The 19,939-nt window shown below is 41.7% G+C and overlaps 1 protein-coding gene across 1 annotated transcript in view; it reads left to right on the plus strand.

The window, feature by feature from the left end:
- Window positions 1–19,939, plus strand: part of LOC124475855 (eukaryotic translation initiation factor 3 subunit H) — a 47,422-nt gene that overhangs the window by 18,875 nt on the left and 8,608 nt on the right. The window contains exons 2-4 of the mRNA XM_047032701.1: window positions 6,250–6,406; window positions 18,280–18,447; window positions 19,422–19,521. Of these exons, the coding sequence (XP_046888657.1) occupies window positions 6,250–6,406; window positions 18,280–18,447; window positions 19,422–19,521 (425 nt within the window). The remainder of the gene's footprint in view (window positions 1–6,249; window positions 6,407–18,279; window positions 18,448–19,421; window positions 19,522–19,939) is intronic.

Raw genomic sequence — 19,939 nt, forward strand, 5'->3', positions numbered from 1 at the left:
AGACAATTTAATCGAATGCCCATCCCTAATGGCTACCTTACAGGCTAGCCTACTTTCGTTAGCTCGCTTGTCTTCACACGTCCTCCTAGCTAGTGAAGCCTGAATGGTTTGCTGCTGGAGACCTCCGCTGGAATATACATTTGTTAAATAGCTCGCTTGTCATCACACATCCTCCTAGCTAGTGTAGCCTAAATGGTTTGCTGCTGGAGACCTCCGCTGGAATATATATTTGTTAAATGATATATTAAAGGAGACGTTGAACTATGGTAAGTAAATACAGCGTCACAGTAACTGCAGTGGACTTTATCTTTCCTTGAGAAATGGTCCCACACTGCACTTCTCCTAGCCCGCTTCATATTTGCTCGTCTGCTGTAAGAAGTCGCGCTCGCGCAAAATACTGGAAGATGTTGTTCTCCTAATGGGCGGCAATATGATAACGATTATTCATTAGGCTTGGATTTTTATTCTAATGAATTCTTAATGACAATTAATCGATCATCGATTATTCATTACCAACCCTAATTTAGTCATTTAGCAGACGCTTTTATCCAAAGCGATGTACAAGGGAAAGTTAACCTATCTAACTAGTTGTTAACACGGTAGATTATGGTCACTACTCCCTGTTCTAGTAGGCTACAAGTATCAGGTATTGCGGTGGCAGCGGCAGAATTTTTTTCTGGGGAGCTCGGCATTTTAGCGAGGCTGCTATGAAATGATCGAGGGTGATAGCCTATGTCACATGGTTCTCTACAACACCTCACCACAATATGCACAATCTGTTTTCATGTTTGCTCTCTGAAGCGTCTTTGGGGTCCATGAAAAGCTCTAAACAAACCTATTGTATTATTGTCATTATCTAGGCTACTTCCGATGGACGCGCACGGTCTGCGACGATCACTGACAAAATGCATACAGCATATTAAATGCGTTATTAACGGCGCTAACGCAAACCGAATTTATCGCGAGATTAACGTGCTTTTTGGCGTAGCAAACAGTTTTTTTTCACATGCTGTTGCAACAACTACTGATGTTAGAAAAACTACAACACCACACCGGATCTAGCTAGACCGGAAACAAAACAGGCACACCGCACACACTTGTTTGGGCTTGCGAGCCGGCTAAAGAGTAGTAGAGTAGAGTACGTTCTGAGTGAATGGCGAGTACGAGACGCCAAAATGGATGCCAATAAGATTCTGAATGGAAAGTTAACTTTTAAAAAGTTGCCAAATGGTTCCATTGAGAAGACCTAAGTGATCTGTGTGTTTTGTCGTTGTGAATTGAGCTATCATCGCAGCACGTCCAGTCTGAAATACCACTTGATGACCAAGCACACAGCTGATGCAAATTCTCCGTCCCCTCGTCAAAGCCAGGCGATTGCAATGTTGTTTAAAACATTAAAATAAAAGACATTTAGGATAGATAAAAACGTGCGATTAATCGCAAGTTAACTATGATAATGCCATTAATCGCAATTTTATATTTTAACCGTGTGACGGCACTAAAAATCATACCAAACATGACATTAAAAGCCGTTTAAAACTATATTTACAAACACAACTTTTAAATATAGTTGCAAGCAGCGATGCGGGTTCCTCCGCAAAATGGCAAATATCATAATAATAATATAATAATATATAAAATGTACAATGTACAATGTAGAAGGTCAAGAGTTGGATAACAAGAGCGCAAAACGACTTAATGTTTGGCCAACAACAATAGGCTGAATGAGGATTTAAAATCATGAGCACAAGGCACAAGCTAGTCTCTCCATCCTCTTTGCTACACACCAACTGTTGATTTTATGAATAGAAATGGCAGCGTATTACTTTTGGTCAGCTTTGGGACAAAGGTTAAGAAACGGTTGACATTTCAATATGAAATTGCACATGGTACTACTTCAGAATGTCATCTCGATGCCAATAAGGTTTGAAAAACCATCAGTCAAAATGATATTTGATTTATTGACACAAACATATTGAGTCAATGTGGACAATTACATAAATACACCCATTTCAGCCATTTTGTATTGCATTTCTTACTCAATTTCACCCTATATGAAGACACATCTGCCCACACACAACTTCCATCCATGCTGTTTCCCTCTGTCCCAGCAGAGGTCATGACTTGGCAGAAATGCTTTGGCGGCCGCTTGAGGTTTAGAGGTAGGCCCACAACTGGCACATTTTAACCACAGTACTCTTTTCAAACTTTCCCCAAGATGGCTGAATAATCACAGATATTCTAGCTCTTCTTGAGTTGATCTCTTTCAGTCAATGCACAATTATCAATGGTCATGTGGGCAACTGGGCTAGGGCAGAGCTCATATTCAGCTCCTTGCGAGAATAGCCTATGGCAGTACAGCAGCTGACTCTCTGGTCCAATTAAAATACACAACATGCACAATCAGGGTGACCAACGAGATTATATTAACTGATAAACAATAATATTACAAACATCTAACTGAACAAACACAACAACTGAAATCCCTCGCACGGCTGTTGTAACCGCACTATTTTGCACAAGTCTTTTCTTATTTGACATACCGCACTGCATGCTGGCTACCCAAGGGGCGCTGACGCTGATTATCTAGCTGTGCTCCGACTGTGATTAGAGTATTAGCTTTGGTCAGCTTTGGGACAAAGGTTAAGAAACGGTTGACATTTCTAGGTGAAATTGCGCATGGTATATCAGAATGATGTCATCCTGTTTAACTTAACAGAAAATCAAAATTATGACAGGCCAAAAGACTGCAGCTGGATTTGAACCTGTGACCTTGTTCCTTGCAGTGCACTGTCTTAGCTTACTGAGCTATTCTCAGTGTCTTTTGAGATATCAAGGCAGGGGCAGGCAAGCAGGGCAGGCCAGCTGGATGAAGCTGTCTTGGGGGCAGGGCTGAAAAGAAGCTGTCCAGGTAGATAGGGGTAGTCCAGCAAGGGGTCTGTGTTGCTCTTAGCATCCTCTGTTGCATCCTCTGTTACACTCAGCATCCTCTGTTGCACTCTGTTGAACAGGCCTCTGCATGACCTGTGAAAGTGAAGAAAGGGTCCATGTCGGTGGTGAAAAATGCTTTTTCCGTCGATACTTGATACAGACTTCAGTTTTGACTGTGAAATGCAGTGGCAATACTTGAACTTGAATCCAAATGTGTTGGAAACCCATGCAAAGTCACTCAAAGCACTGGTTCAATTCCCGGCTCTAGCAAGAGTATTTAGCTCTAAACTGGTCAATATACACATCTGACCAAAGACCAGCTTGACCTTTGCCTGTAAACAGTGATTCTGACTGTCAGAGACCTTTAAATAGGCTGATCGATTGAAACTAGCCTGGCTAATGTAGGTCGCTTTCTCATGCAATTGACAGATTAAACAGGCTCGCCTTGAAAAATCCTATATACTGGCTATCTTCAGCAGGCTCTTGTCTACACAAAGCAGTCCGTTCTGTGAAAAAATAGGACTTACCGAACGTGGCTGCCTCCAACACGGTTATCAGGCAATTCCAGTTGAAAACAACAATGGCCGCCGAAAAATAATTTAAATTCGTAATGGCGAGCTGCGATTGGAAGCGAAATGAAATGGGTGCTAAAGACCAAGGGTGGGGGCTTGGTCAGCACACCATTTCCAGAAAGGATGTGTGAGCGTCTCGCCAAGCTCGCGTGTGTCAAGTAGGGTGACCACCTGTCCCTCTTTGCGCTGTATCGCACAGCATTTTCAATATGCGACGTGTGGGACAAGGGGTGGAAATGCAGTGCAACACAACGCAAAGCGGGACTAATGACCACCCTAGTGTCAAGGGGCAGGATGAGTCTATGAGAATTTGGAGCGCGCTGTGGAGCAATTCAATTGAATTCAATTATATATTGACATACCAAGGTGAAATTGTTTATGGTACTTCAGAGTGATGTCGTCTTGAACCCTGTTAGGTTTGAAAAACAGTCAAAATGATATTAGATTTATTGACACAAAGATATTGAGGCAATGTGGACATTTACATAAATACACCCCTTTCAGCCATTTTGTATTGTATTTCTTATTCAATTGACCCTTAATAAAAACATGCATTCTACAGATCTGTAACACATTTCAAGTCGATTGGATCTATGGTTAATGAGGAGAAGAGTTTTGAAGGTTGTCCCAAATTTGGACTGTACAGCAAAATCTATCATGGCAGACCTTATGGGTTCTTGAGGCTTTTTTGTTCCCCATGAGAAATAAGTAGGGCTGTCCCCGACTAAGATTTTCTTTGGTCGACCAAGACTCGACTTAAACGTCTAAAAAATGGACTAATTTAAATTTTTAATTTAAAAACACTTTTTTTTTTTCACCCCCCCCCCCCCAAAAAGTACAAACATTTTCGCAATCTGACTCGATGGCTGCTGGACATTGCAGATTCAGCCGCTTATAGTCTACTAATAATAAGACTTGTATCACCAGTCCTGTTGTAACCGAATGCCGATGGTATTTAGTATCACTCACAATGTACTACAAATAAAAAATAGTGTTTGTTTAACATGCAAATCATCAGCGCGCGCTTATCACTGCCTGAACTTGCAGCATGCGAACTGACGTAGAATGTGAGTGGGGAACGGTGCAACAGAGAAAGATTTTGTTGTCTTGGCCGGAGAAGATAATGTCATTCGATTTGGATGTGATGACTATAATAGGCATATTCATTTTTCAAACCAGCGCGTTAGCATGAGCGAAGTAGGGCTAGACGAACTTATGTTTTTCAGGTGGTAGGCTACATCATATTCAATGTCGAAGTATGAAACATAAACTGTTGTTGGTAGAGTTTGCATTCAAAGTTTTTCGAGTCACCCGGTAGTTTGTAAATAACTTTAATTGTTATTTTGACTAATAACACCAAAAAAGTAGGTTATGGCAGAGTTTGTAGTTCTGCAGCCTATTGTGCTCGTGCCGTGTGCAAAATACCAAACCAAAACAAAGCGCAGATAAACAAAAGGGAAAACAGTAACACCTTTTCTTTTTAAATTTTATATTTTTTGAGTTGGTTTATTTGTCTTAAATAATATAATCTACAATTTCTGTTGAACATTTTCGTTAATTCAGCAATGATGACACAAGCGGGAATCCGATCTCACACTGCCATATGGCAGCTCGACTAAAAAAATTCTTAGTCGACCAAGAGCATATCGACCAGAAAATCGACTATTCGACTAAGTGGGGACAGCCCTAGAAATAAGGCATGTATACCAATTTTCAGGCATTTTGGGGTAATGGGGTGCTGGGGAAATCATGTAGACTTTAGGTGTGTTTTATAGCACCACCTATTGGCAAATATGGGCCACTAGCTGTCTGGGAGTAATGAGTGACCTGCTGTATCATTGGGCCAAATTTGAAAGAATCGGGTCCAGGACGTTTTGAGCTATTGAACCATTTGACGGAGGAGAAGAAACATAATAATAATAGGAATACTAATAAAAACAATAGGTTTCTTCCTACCGGAGGAACCCTAATGATAATTTCAGTCTTCCTCGGTTCACCTTCCTCTTCAATTGTTGAGACCACCTCTCCAGAGGTGTGTCATTAAGGTGGGATTTTCATTTTAACATTACAGTCCCTTTTGTGCAAATCAACGACTGTCCCAGGCGAGTGACCAGTGTCAAAGGGGCTGTATCATTCAGGTGTCCATTACAGCCTTACATGTGTTAGGACTCTGACTCCCGCTGTCAACCACAGAACATTATTAATGCCTGTGGGCTTGACCTGGCCAGTGCTGCTTGGATACTGGTGATCATTTGTGCCTCCCGCCCTCACTTCCAGTTTTGTTGTTTGTTTAATTCCTCCTCTTTGGCTACTCTCATTTATAATATATATTTTTGTAACTGTTGTTGTACCTGCTCTGCTTCTCGTGAGCTTAATGTATTTACTTAACCTGAGTCAACATTGCAGCCGCTATTGTAACATACATAAGAGCTAGAGTACGTTTTTAAATGGATAATGGGCTGCCACCAGGAACCAGGTCCTTGTATTGAACCAGATGAATTACCTCTCAGGTTCTCCAGCGAAATTGTATGTAAATAATAGTGGCAAGCTGAAAATGTTTGTTGTTTGTGATGGATCAAGGCAACTTTTTTTGCTCTGTACTTTCAGAAATCCTCTTGCAGTGTCTCCTCTGCTTCCCCTCTCTCTCCTCACGCATGCGTCTACTGAAAGCAAGCTGACGGACACACACACACACATGCTCTCTATCACACACTAATCCCTTCCTCCCTCTCTCCCCCTTCCTCAGGTGGTCTTGAAAATAATCAAGCACTACCAGGAGGAGGGTCAGGGCAGTGAGGTGGTACAGGGTGTGCTGCTTGGCCTTGTGGTGGAGGACAGGCTGGAGATCACCAACTGCTTTCCCTTCCCCCAACACACAGAGGACGATGCTGACTTCGACGAAGGTAACCCTATCCCCTCTTGAGTCGCGCCAGTTTCAGGCACAAGCGGGGCCACTGCGGGCTGGCTGCGCTGTGAGCAGCAGCCATAGTTTTTAGCCAAAAATCTATAAATAATACAATTAACATTTAAGACAGCTTTCTTTTATTTATATACATACAAACTAGTGGTGGGAATAGATTAATGTTTTTAATCTAGATTAATCTCACTGTAATCTTGGCATTAATCTAGATAAAAATGGCTCATTTGAATCCCGCCGACGGCATTCAGAATATGTGTGCTGCCCAAATAATGACTAAAAGTAAGTCTTTGAGAACGGTTTCTCAAGCTAGGTGGCGCATTAGACCAGGAGCTCATCTCCTGTTTCCTAAATGCATCACAAACTGCTTGAGAAAGCTGTTCTACTATGATAATTGGTGATGAAAATAAAATATGTTCAATAAGATGTACATGTGTTTATTAACTGTTTATTAGATTAGTTAGCTTGGCTGATAGAGCTGTGCTTGCCTCGGTTGCACTCAAACATTGTAGTTTGACGACGACTCTTCCGCTGCGCTACATGAGTGCTTGGCCCGGCATCTTCCGGATTAGCTAAGGGATGTTTTGCATTAAGGTGGTATTTGAGACTGGAAGAACTCCTACGGTAAACTAATTCCGCATAGCACAAGGTGCAAACTTGTCTTGTCAAGGTTTCCAATGGGAAGCTTCATAGCTGCATCCATGTCACAACGTCACGTTTGATGTGATAATTTCCCTAATGCCCCTCCAGCATCCTTTGTTCAGAATACATTCTTGCGGCCATAAGCAGCTCTGGTCTCGTCAGAGACCCCTGCGCCTTTCAAACTGCATCTTTTTTGGCTGGCGGCTCATTAGTGACACATCGACAGCCCAGCAGACGCCATCCGAAGTGAAGATGCTTCTCCAGATCCAGCAGATCTGGTGTCTCTGGCTAACAAGCAGCATCTGAGGAATTTTGAGAATGCGGAGGAGGGGAAAGATTGCTAAAAGTCGTTGAAGGAAATGGTTAGCGTTAACAGGCACCCAGTGGCATTTGATTTAGTGCGGGCATTCTTCCACTGTCCTTCCTCTCCAACCCCGCCATGGACCTTATCCCCTGGTTAATAAGGTCAGCGTTGGTCTCCCCTGCCTTGCGCTACAAGAAACCCTGTTGCGTTGCCTGCTTGACATGTCGGTGACATTCGCCTTTCCTTTCAGACACTAACCGTGCGTGTCCACTACAGCGGAGCAGTGCGGAGCGTCGGCTTCCACGGGCGTTGACGCTCGTGTAGGGCATTGTGGGAGCGTAAGCGAGCGTCAACTCCCGGTTTCATTGAAAATGAATTGGAAGCCGCCGGTCCGCTTTGCTGTTGTGGACACGCACGGTAACGGTCTGATGGTTAACAGCAGTGTCCTCCAAGTTAGTCATTGCCAGCATTTATGGAGTTCGCAGTATTTGCTGGGTGGGGGGGGTGGTTAGCCTTAGATCACCCTCCTGCCGCTGGCTGAGTGTGCATTCAAAACCAGTGCACCCTCTGCATAATCTCCAGATTCTTCAAAAGATATTCTTCAAAAGTTCCCATTGGGTGGTGTGACCAGAATAAGGGCATAAGCTTGACAGTAGCCGTGCATGGACGATAAGGTTGTCACAGCTCCAGGGAGCCAGACTTGGCACCAGGACTGGGGGCTTGTTATGCTATGCTGCCTTTGCATCATCAGATGAGTGTGGAGCTGTTCTGGAAGGACGTGTGTGTGTGGATTTCAAGCTAGGTTTTGTGTAGATTTAGGGAGAACAGCAACAGCTCCTTAAAAACCTGTATGAAATATCACCATCTACGTACATCCAGAAATACAATTCCCTCCATGACAGAATTCATTATGGCGACAAATGACTTTACGTGTTTGACCAGAATTAGGATAGGAATGTGAACGTTATGAGAATACCATTAGTACATTTTTGTACCATATGATACCTGTACATGGAATAGGGTACCTTTTGTGTCCCGGTATTGGAACAAGTGTGAACTGTAACCAATCCTAATTCTGGTGATATCAGCATCTTCATTTATTTAGACGTTAATTATTTTGAACATTTTACACAGCACACAAACAAACCCCTCTGCTGCGGCGGACTTGGCTCACAGGCTATCAAATCTGGTGCATTCTTCCACTTTATAGAAATAGTTTCCTCAGGTTAGACGTTGCCACAAGGCCAGTTTTGCGTTTGTGTCAAATTCAAAGTGCAAAAATACTTTGTCCGCTTTAGGCTGCCATTGCATGCCCGTAATGAACAAGCTGCAGGGGTGACAATCTCTCTCGTGGCCTCGCTCTCTCGTGGCCTCGCTCTCTCGTGGCCTCGCTCTCTCGTGGCCTCGCTCTCTCGTGGCCTCGCTCTCTCGTGGCCTCGCTCTCTCGTGGCCTCGCTCTCTCGTGGCCTCGCTCTCTCGTGGCCTCGCTCTCTTTCACCCAGATGCACGCTCAGGTTCCAAAATGTTGCACCAATTGAATACATTTTACTCTGTAGTACCGACTTGGTACTTTTAATGGTACTAACTGAATGAAGTTTGCTACCCAACCCTAATCAGAATTATAGATTACTATAGATTACAGATTACATCACAACAGAGAAGGCAGGGAAAGTAGATAGAGAACCCAGAAAACTAACCACTCAATTTGCCAAATTAATGCACTTTAAGTCCAAATGTGGTGTAGTGCGATGCAGCGATGATGCGATGCCAGAACAAGGGTATGTTTGGGGAATAATTATAACTGTGCGTGGGGATGAACACCAAGGCTGGGTAGCCCCCAGCCCTGTAGGCCATGCAAGCTAGCTGTGTTCCACACAGATTGCTAGGGGATGGTTATCGAGAACCGGTTCTTGTTTAGAACCGGTTCCCAGTGAATCGATTCCTTGGAATCGTTAGCCAAATTCCTTAACAATTCTGTTAACGATTCTCTGTGCCATTGCGCATGTGCGAACTTTTATAGTTTATTCATACAGACTGCTGCAAACATAGCAACTAATAAGAAGAGTTCTAAAGTTTGATTGTATTTCACACGACAAAATGAGAACAACGCCACTTGTAACGCGTGTAAAAAGTATATTTCGTCGAAGGGAGGAAATACTACAAATATGAAGAAGCATTTGAACACACAGGATGGATTCAAGTTACTGGAACGATGCATGCAACAGCGCAGTTAACAGCGCTAACTATCTAAGGTAGAGCTAAACTGCTCAAAAGTGATCACAACCACTTGTTACTGTGTGAAGCAATTTGCCTTTATTGTGTGTAGTCGATCAAGTTATCTTCTGTCCCGTCATTTGAAGCATAAATTTTAGCTCCAGCATTCGTCTCCCATTAGTTTAGACCTTATTGATCACTTCACGTTATCAGGGGGCGTGTTATCAGCAAACGTTCGCGTGTCCCATTATTAAACTGAGCATATTGAATTTTAATCCATTATTAAACTTAACATTTAAATTGTTTAACCTTTTAATATTCCTGTTAAAAACGCCAAAACAACATACCCAAAGTAAATTGAAAGCTGTTGTTGAACTATTTGGAGTACATGCATGTAAATTGTCTCTTTTGAAAGGTGACACTGAAGTTATTTCCCCTGTTGTTAGGACCCCTGTAAGTCCTATTGGTGTTGAGTAATAGAAGCTTGAACACATGAAACTGAAAGTTTCTATCCCCGACTAGATTTTATTTTGAAAACAGAGGCCTGAAGAGGCCTAGAGGTGGTAGGTATTAGCTCATTTCAGAGCCAGTCAAAGCCAGTTTGAGAAATGTGTTTAGAACGAGTGTGTGTGTGTGTAGGGGGGGGAGTGCAGGATGCACAGACCTAGTTGGCTGCAGAAGAGAAAATCAATAAGAGAATCGATAAGGAATCCAATCGATAAGCAGGAATTGATAAGGAATCGGAATTGTTAAAATCTTATCAATACTCATCCCTACAGGTGGCACTGCTATGCCCCCAAGTACGACTTGCATCCTTCCCAAGTTGTCTGGAAAAAGTTGTTTTTCCTGTGGATTTTATTTAGTACATACATGTCAGGTTGGTAGGGCTTATTGAATGGCAAAGAGGGTGACTTTCATGAATTATCCAATATCCAGCTACAATATATTATATTATATAAAATATATTAAAAATATATTATAGGGCACAGTGTTTCCCACGGAATTCAAATCCTATTAGTGGTGGTAGGTAGAGATGCTCCGATCAGGTTAGTTGGTGCCGATCACCAATCACTGAAATCAGTATCTGCCGATCCGATAATACCGATCACAGTGTCGATTGAAGCATTCTATTGATTGTGTAGCATTATTTATTAAATTAATTATTCTTAACAACATTGGTATTGTATTTAAATTGTGAGGCGAGAGAATATCACGAATTGACAACCATCCGTTTTATTGCAAGGAACTTGCAACATTCCAGTGTAGAAGCTCTCTCGCTTACTGTAAAATGTGTAAATAATAATAAATATTAAAATCATAATAAAAATAAACATCTATATCTAGGGAAGTCAGGTGGCTGAGCGGTTAGGGAATCAGGCTAGTAATCTGAAGGTCGCCAGTTTTTATTTATTTATTCATTTACTTTTTATTTAAGCATTTTTTACATTTTACATAACATTTCCTAACATATTACTTATGGTAAGTGACATCATAATAAACATCAAAAGTACAGAAGTATTAACAACAACAAAGGTCCGTCAATCTGTTTTATTAATTTGTTATAATTGACCTCGAACAATTGAGTGGGGTTAGGTGTAATAATAATTCCCAGATACCTAAATCCTTGTTTGGACCATCGAAAGGAGACACTTAGTTGTGTCTAGTGACTACTAACCTGAACTCCATTGCCACAGCCTAAACTTCAATCTGTTTATGAAAATAATTCATTTCAGCCTAGACCGTACAACGAAAGTAACGTTAAATCGAATTCAACCAACGCAATTGCTACCAAGACAGTCTAGTAGTAGTTGTAGCCTACAATTTACCGGGGCAGGTTTTCCACACAGCAGGGCTATATTGCATTTTGCCTTGTTACTGACAATGATCGCTACCACTGACATTATGAATGAGTGATTTTCCCCTAAATAAATGTCAAGCTTATTTACGTTTTTGGGGGCATATTTTCAGTTAGCAGATGACACTATTTGAATCGCGATTCCATCTGAGATAGCTACTGCTGGTAACGTCGTTGTAACATAAATTTCAAAGGGGGTTCTTTATTAATGAATGAATGCAATATGAGTAGGCTAAATGCCTGAAAATATCACGAGAAGGGAAAAACTTACAATGACGTTTAAATCATAGAGATTAGGTCAATTTTTACACCGGTCTGCCAAATATATTCGTCTTGATTCAACTATGAGGTTGCTGATCACCATTCCCTCTTGCAGGGGAAATGACAAGACTATTTCATTCTACTCTTCACTCTTAGTATTTTGAGTTGTAAATGAGCAGAAAAAAATATGCTTTTAAATCTATAATCTTAATAAATAATAAGTAGGCTATGCATTTTAATATAAAATATACAGAAATATCAGTTTTAAAATTTAATCTAAATACGGACCCCTGCAAGTAAGCAAGCACACCCTACAATTTCCCCAGAAATTGTACCCCCTCTAGTTAATTTTATATCCAGATACTGACCCATATTCATGTAGGCACTTCATCAGTGCGGGGATGGAGAAAAGTGGATCTTTCACAAAAAATAGAATATCGTCCACAAACAAAGCTATCCTATGAACTAACCCCCCTTCATCTGTTTATTTTGGCGTATTGCCTCTGCCAAAGGTTCAATACTCAGGGCAAATAAGATAGGAGACAGCGAGTCCCCCTGTCTCACACCTCGCTCAATCCTGAAGAAACCAGAGCAGCGACCATTAACTCTAACTTTGGAGCTGGGCTCTTTATACAGTAGATTGATCCAGGTAACAAATTCTTTCCCAAAGTTCATTTCTATTAGCGTCCGCCTCTGAAACAACCAGTCGACTCGATCAAATGCCTTCTCAGCGTCCAAGCTGAGAAGCATTGATGGTTGTTTGTCTCTTGTCGCTATTGCTGCTATTGCCTTGCGCTGGATACAGACACCTTGCCTGTGTGCCCTTCTTTTTAAGCTGTTTACTTTGTGGACCCTCATCAGTTTTTTTATTCTGTAGATCGGGGGAATAGTCCTGATCAAAATAGATCCGCTTGTCCTGAAAGAGAACTGGCCCCTGGCTCCATGCCTGCCTTATGACCAAGTCCTTTACCGCTGCGTCCAGAAATCTCACTATTATTGATCTTGGAGGGGCCGTTGGATCTTTAGGCTTAGCCGCCAGTGAACGATGTGCTCTTTTGATCTTGATGTCCAAGTCTGGTGGTAGTTTAAGTTCCTTCTGGAGCAGGCCTTTAACAAAACCAGCCATATCCCTGCCCTCACTGTCTTCTGGGATTTGAAAGATCCTGATATTATTTCTTCTCAGCCTGTTTTGGTGGTCATCACACTGTGTCGAGAGCTCAATATCACGGTGCAGTAGGTACCTGAATGCCCTGCGATGGCGCATCTGCGTATCCTCAGCTGTGCTGACTTTCTCCTCCATTCTTCCCATTCTGTCTTCGTGTTCCACCAGCTGGTCTTTCATGTCCGCAATAGATTGTTCCACACGGCCAAGGGCCGATTAAGTTTTTGTAAAAAATGGCTGCCTGAAACCAACTTGATCATGTATGATTTGCCTTGAGTAATCGTATATTTATTCACATCATAAAAATCCCCTAATTCTCCTTTTCAATATGGTATAAACAGTTAAGGTGTATGATTTAATATGAAAATTCATAAAAAAAATATAATAGTAGGAATATCATATTTCAACAGCATATGGAATGTTCAGAATTTTGGCTCAGGCAGTAAAGGGTTAAAGGTCCCATGACATGAAATGTTCACTTTAGGAGTTTATGTAACAATAATATGAGTTCCCCTAGCCTCCCTTTGGTCCCCCAGTGGCTTAAAATGTTGATAAGTGTAAACCAAGCCCTGGGTATCTTTCTCCGTCTTTGAGAAAATGAAAGCTGAATCGCTCGGCTTTGAAAATGCTGGTTTTATGATGTCATAAAACCGAAGGTTACCTCCCTTTTCCTGCACAGAATTTGTCCCACTAATGACAAAATGAGCTACGACCGTGCAAGCGCAATATTTGTTTTCCTCAAGACTTCATGGCTCGCAAACAACCGAAGCATGGCAGTTAGCCCTGCATCTTTGTTCCTAATAGCATTTAAAGCTACAGACTCAGAAACAGCCAATCTTGAGGAAAGTTCATTGTGAGACTGCTCGTAGTGGCCGTAATTCTGCACCAAAGCTGAATTTTGGGAAAGAAGCTTCAGATACAGTATTAGGGGACCACTAAAGCCTATATAAACACAAGCTCTTCTCCTGCCTGGCCCCACAATGGTGGAACCAGCTCCCCACCTCCATCAGGGACACTGACTGTCTCCCCACCTTCAAGAAAAGGCTCAAGACACACTTGTTCCGGGAGTACAACTGCACTTAAGAATGCTTGGCTGGACTTGTTAGTTAGTTTCTTCCAGGATCACAATGACTCTTATTGAGTGACTTGTTGCTCTTTTAGGTTAGATATAACGAAGTTAAGTCTTGTACTCGCTGTGAAATATTTTACTGTTGATTGTTCTTCTACAGGTACAGTCCTGCACTTTTGTGGTTCATGTTGTTTAATTTGTAACTTGTATAACTGCATGCTCTTATGGGTCTTCCTTTGGCACTTGTTTAGCTTTTCACAATGTATGCTTCATGTTTTGGCTACTTGCAATGTTTGGGACTATCTCGTTGTAATGACCAGTGACCTATGCTCTTTTGTAAGCTCTCTCTTGGAAGTCGCTTTGGATAAAAGCGTCTGCTAAATGAATAAATGTAAATGTAAATATAAAGCATCCAAAAACAGCGTGTCTTGGGATAAAAAATTAATAAATAAAAACCTTGTCGGGACTCACGCAGCAATCACATTCTCAAATCTGACATATCATATTTAAATGAAGCAGACAATTCGCCATGTCAAACAGACCATGTGAGTGAGAATTATACGGACATATGAATTTCAACACCAGTGGCTCGAAGAATACCAGTGGTCATAGGTGCCATCACCAGCGTATAAGTAGTATTGCCAAACTTTTTCGCCAGCGCAAGGCGCAACGTGAAGCCTATTGAAAAGTAATGTTTTTATATCGCTTCAGAGTCCTCACTACACTTATTATTACAGTTATTTTTGCTTGAGTTCAGGAGTATGCCCATCTGTGCCCCAACCATAGCAATGTTGAAATCTAAAATAACTTAATTTTGCACTTTATAATGTAGGCCTACTGTATTTTCTATTGCAGTAAATCTATCCCAATCAATGATGAAGAAAAGGCATATGTTTTAAAAGATTGCATGTAATTTAAGGTCCCACGGCATGCTGTTTTTGGATGCTTTTATATAGGCCTTAGTGGTCCCCTTAATACTGTATCTGAAGTCTCTTTTCCGAAATTGAGCCTTGGTGCAGAATTACACCCACTACGATCAGTCTCACAATGAGCTTTCCTTAGGACGTGCTATTTATGTGTCTGTAGCTTTAAATGCTATGAGGAGGAGAGGGGCGGGGCTAGCCATGATGTTTCTCGAGGAAAAAACTATCGTGGTCGTAGCTCATTTTCTCATTGGTGGGACAATTTCTCTGTGCTGGCAAAGCAGAGAAAGGGGATGTAACCTTTCCCCCAAAATGACAACATAAGGGGAAGACTTCCAGATCGGAGCATTTGCAGTGCTCCAGACTAACTTTTTCCCTAGGTTGCACTGGTGCGCCCAACTTTTTTTATTTAGGTGCACCAGCACAAAATGTAGGTGCTCCCAAATTTTTCCTTGCGTCGCCACAATTTCAAGGTCACCTTTTTATCACACTCCATATACATTCATATATATTATGTAAATGATCTTGAACAAGAATAAAGTGTAGGTAAATATTGGTTTTATTTGAAGCACAATTAAACTGTATATATAAAACAAATATTGTGATCAGTGCGTCACTGAGCTGCCAAACTTAAACATTGCAGGCAAAATAAAACATTTCAAAATAGAAAGTGCTACTGACCTTACATTTCATGGCTCAGTCTTAAAGCGGGTCCCCCCTTGCTGTCGCATAACCTTCAGATGGCCAACACCTGTAATTTGGCTTTCTTGCCCTTTGGCCTTGGCTAAACCAGCTTGCCACACTCTCCCTAGCATCAAAATCCCAACTCCATGGGTTAGCTCCATGGCCCAGCTCTGTAACTCAGGGGTAGACAATTAATTTTGACATGGTGCCACATGAGAAACTTGAAATGTGTTGGAGGGCAGCATCAACAATAACGTGAACTTAATTCTGCTCACTATTCATTTCCCCCATTGTAAAAAGCAGTAACGTATATATTTTGATTAGCTGCTACTGATTATAAGAAGAATAAGGATATTCTGTACATTTTTATGTAAATATTTTACCTGTTGGTCAACTAGGAAAAGACTATCAAAGTAACAGTAAAAACTAAAATAATCATGACATCAGTGTTTCATTTTATTTGTAACTAGTTAATCTTCACAAACCATGAAAAGTTGTTTTGCAGTATGTTAAAGATATGCAATTGATCAACTTTATACAAAAAGCTACTTTATAGAAAAAGCTATACTTTTTTCCAGTTAATTTTGTTCTGTGAGAGGAATCCATTGGGCTTGAACAAGTGCATCAAAATCTGTCTGAATGTCTGACGTGGATATGCGAAGGACAGCTGACAGTTGATGATCAGGGACCTGCAGTTTAACTAGCAAACCATTAACTATCAGCCCGCGCCCACTGAATCAGTCCAGTTCTTATGTCTGCGTTAGTTTTTTTTCTTTAGTCGCTTTAAGTGCCTTCAAATTATAATCCTTCAACACAGCGACCTGTTCTCCAAAACTAAGAACACAGCTTTGACTTTGACCTCAGTTAACAGATACTTAGAAGTCCATGTCTTGATAAAACTCTTCATTCTGTATCAACCTTTCGTTTTTCATTTTCGAGGGCTAACTCTATTGGTGAGGTTGCGCAAGCGCACATTTGTAAATCGCCTGATCACTAGTCTTTCAGGACTAAATATTTACTACAGCTCAACACATTTATTTATTTAACATTTTTGATTTACTTCAAGCGGGCCAGATTTGGACAGCCTGTGGGCCGGTTGTGGCCCGCGGGCCGTACAATACCCAGGTCTGCCATAACTGATTCTCTGGTGCTCAGGTCGTAATTTCAATCACGCAGCACGGAGCAGTGTAGGCCTACAGGAATATCTGGACCACTGCCAATCAGAGGCAAAGACCCGCCCCATCTGTCTCTGATTAGTTTAGACCACGATATGATCCAACCATGACTGAGTTCCGTCAAAGAAGAAACAAACGCTTAGTTCCTGCTATAGGTTGTGACTGTCATGCTGGTGTGCTGAATGGGAACCGTTATGTGAGTGTACAGTAGCTAAAACTAACATCAGAGCCATTGGGGGCTCTGGCTAACATTTACTAGCTTGCACTGACAACCTTCAGGTGGTAGCCAACGTCGTTAGCTAATGTATGTATGTTTTCGGGTAAAAAACAGATAAACGTACCAGTAAGTTTATTTGGGAGATGAGAGTAAGTTCTTTGCTGAAGCTGTTTTTTGGGGGGGGTGGGGTGTAGATTATTTTGTCTGATGTGAATGGAACGGGTCTAGACCAGCAAGAGTTGGTGTCGCTCTGTAACCAGTTTTTCCTGGCAGGGACCTGGTGATTTTGTCAAAACAGTCCTCAAATTACCTTGATGGAAAATGGGTGTCACAGTGTCTAAGCTTCTCCATTATAAATAAAATCATGATGAATGGGTGTAATTTAGCTTCCAAGGCAGCTGTGATGCAAATATAAACATGCTAAATGGCATGTCCATAGGTGGGGAACTTTTGTTTTATTGTAAAGGTGGGCTTCTGCTCTTTGGAACTCTTGGACTTCAGTCTGCTGTTTACGTAGGTAATATCGTGAGCCCACTAAACGACAATGTCACAGATTAGTGTAAAAAGTTTAGATAACCGTTGACATGTTGAGATGTCACTGATGTTTTAGAAGAAATGGAGGGCAAGAGTATTGTAGCTGTCTGTGGGTATCCTCTGCTATATGACACTACTTCGTATTTGTTTATGGAAGTCATTTCGGACATGGTTGAGGCCGGGGGGAAGAAAACTGTTGTCTCCCAACAATTTGCACAAATATCACATCACCCCCATCCTGGAAACTCTTCACTGGCTCCCTGTCCCATTCAGAATCCAATACAAGGTCTCCCTCCTCACTAGGGCTGTCAATGAATATTCTAAATTTGTATATATATTCGAATAGTGGTTAAAAATTCGAATGTGAACATTTATATTCGAATGTAAAAAAAGAAAACACAACCACGGTAGCAGCGGCGCGTCTGTCTGCTTTGCAGGTGGGCAGTCACTGCTGACAGTTGATTTGCGTGGAAGATGGCAGAAAGTGCCGAACCTAGCTTGACTGCAACAGAGAAAGTGATTGTGACCCCAAATATCTGAAGAGTGATGTCTGGAAATGTTTGGATATTGGTCAGTTGATGGTAAACTTGTTGCGCCTACAGCTAAAGTAGTGTGTAAGCTAGAGTTAGCTTACCATTCAGAGAGAGAAAAAGAGGTTCCGTTTCACTGTCACTCGTACGTATCTCAGACCGTAAAAATAGGAATGCCAATTCAGTTCCTCCAGGGTATTTATATACCGACATGATCGAATTGTCCTTAAGTTCTTTCTCTCTCTCTTTCTTCTGTTTCATCCCCATATCTCACTCTCTGTCCCTCCAGTCCAGTACCAGATGGAGATGATGCGAAGCCTGCGTCACGTCAACATCGACCATCTGCATGTGGGCTGGTACCAGTCCACTTATTACGGCTCGTTTGTCAGCCGTGCCCTCCTCGACTCCCAGTTCAGTTACCAGCATGCCATCGAGGAGTCTGTTGTCCTCATCTACGGTAAGGCCTTGGCTCCACTCTCCCTTGGCCAAAGTTTGGAGAATCCAAAGCCTGAACACAAGAACTCAGCTACAGTGGGAGCTCTACCCCATTTTACAACAAGGGCCATATTGAATCAGAATGATCCTAGTCATACAGTCTGTTTTGGATGGTTTTAACGGAATCTTAGAGCAGCGCTCCAATCATAAGATGCAACGTAATTGCTATTTATTATCACACAGCCCCACCTGTTCATATTATGGGATTTATTATTATGATTAGTATTCTGAGTATAGGCAGCAATATTGGAGGTATTTGATTTATCTCTCTGTGGAATGGGAACCTTTTCAACCTACCGTGTCAAGCAGACCAAATGTACTTGGTTGCGTAGTTCAGTCTTTGCATAAGTAAGTGCTGGTGTTAAACTCTATGACAGCATTACACATACACACAAACTCAGCCTTAGGGTCGTGGTGTCATGTACTCTAATTTCCCTCTGACATAATAGGCAGGAGTGATGTTCCTCAAACCTCCAGACCAGCTCCACAGGCAGGCCTTAGTCATCTTTGATGAGAGTTTGCATTAATGTAAATCAATAAGGCACACCTAAATGGAAGAAAAAAAGCCTCAGGAATCAACATTATCACCAACCAAGAATTATTTTTTTTGCTCCTCCTCGCATGAATCCAGTGAGCTGCTTTCCAGTCAGGTCTTGTGAAAAGCCTGTTTTCTTCAGGTAGACTGTAGGGTAACTGGGAGGCAGACAGATCAAGGTAAAGTAGAGGAAATAACAGAGTGAACTTGGACCGTCCTTCAAATCCTGAGACTCACAATAGCTGATTCATCAGTTCACTTACTCAAATCGCTTATTTCACCTGTGATTTAATTGGATTACCTTGGGTAAGATCAACTAAACAGTAAGTGGGTTTTCATCCTTCCATAACAGGATTCTGATACCCCACACCCCTCTTTTGCTCTTTCTCACCCCAATGTAGACCCTATCAAAACGGCTCAGGGCTCTTTGTCCCTCAAGGCCTACAGGCTGACACCTAAACTGATGGAGATCTGCAAGGAGAAGGATTTTACACCAGAGGGGTGAGTTGTTGTTGCTATACACACACAAACACTGTATGCTAGAATGTGGCATATGTGCCATAATATGTTTCATAAACGGCTCACACACATTGATAAGGAAAAACTCGAGCCACACAAGATGTGAGATTCTACATTAATTTTAAAGGAGACATGAAATAATGTTTTTGGATGCTTTTATATAGGCCTTAGTGGTCCCCTAATACTATATCTGAAGTCTCTCCCGAAATTCAGCCATGGTGCAGAATTATAGCCACTACGAGTAGTCCCACGATGAGCTTTCCTCAGAACGCGCTGTTTTGGTGTCTGTAGCTTTAAATGCTAATGAGGAGGAGAGGGGCGGCAACATGCGCTAATGTTTACAACGGATGTATCGCAATGGCTCATAGCCCCCGTTGCTGTAAAATGCCTCAAATTTAGC

This window comes from Hypomesus transpacificus, chromosome 2 (genome assembly GCF_021917145.1).
Source record: "Hypomesus transpacificus isolate Combined female chromosome 2, fHypTra1, whole genome shotgun sequence".
NCBI classification, from domain to species: domain Eukaryota; kingdom Metazoa; phylum Chordata; class Actinopteri; order Osmeriformes; family Osmeridae; genus Hypomesus; species Hypomesus transpacificus.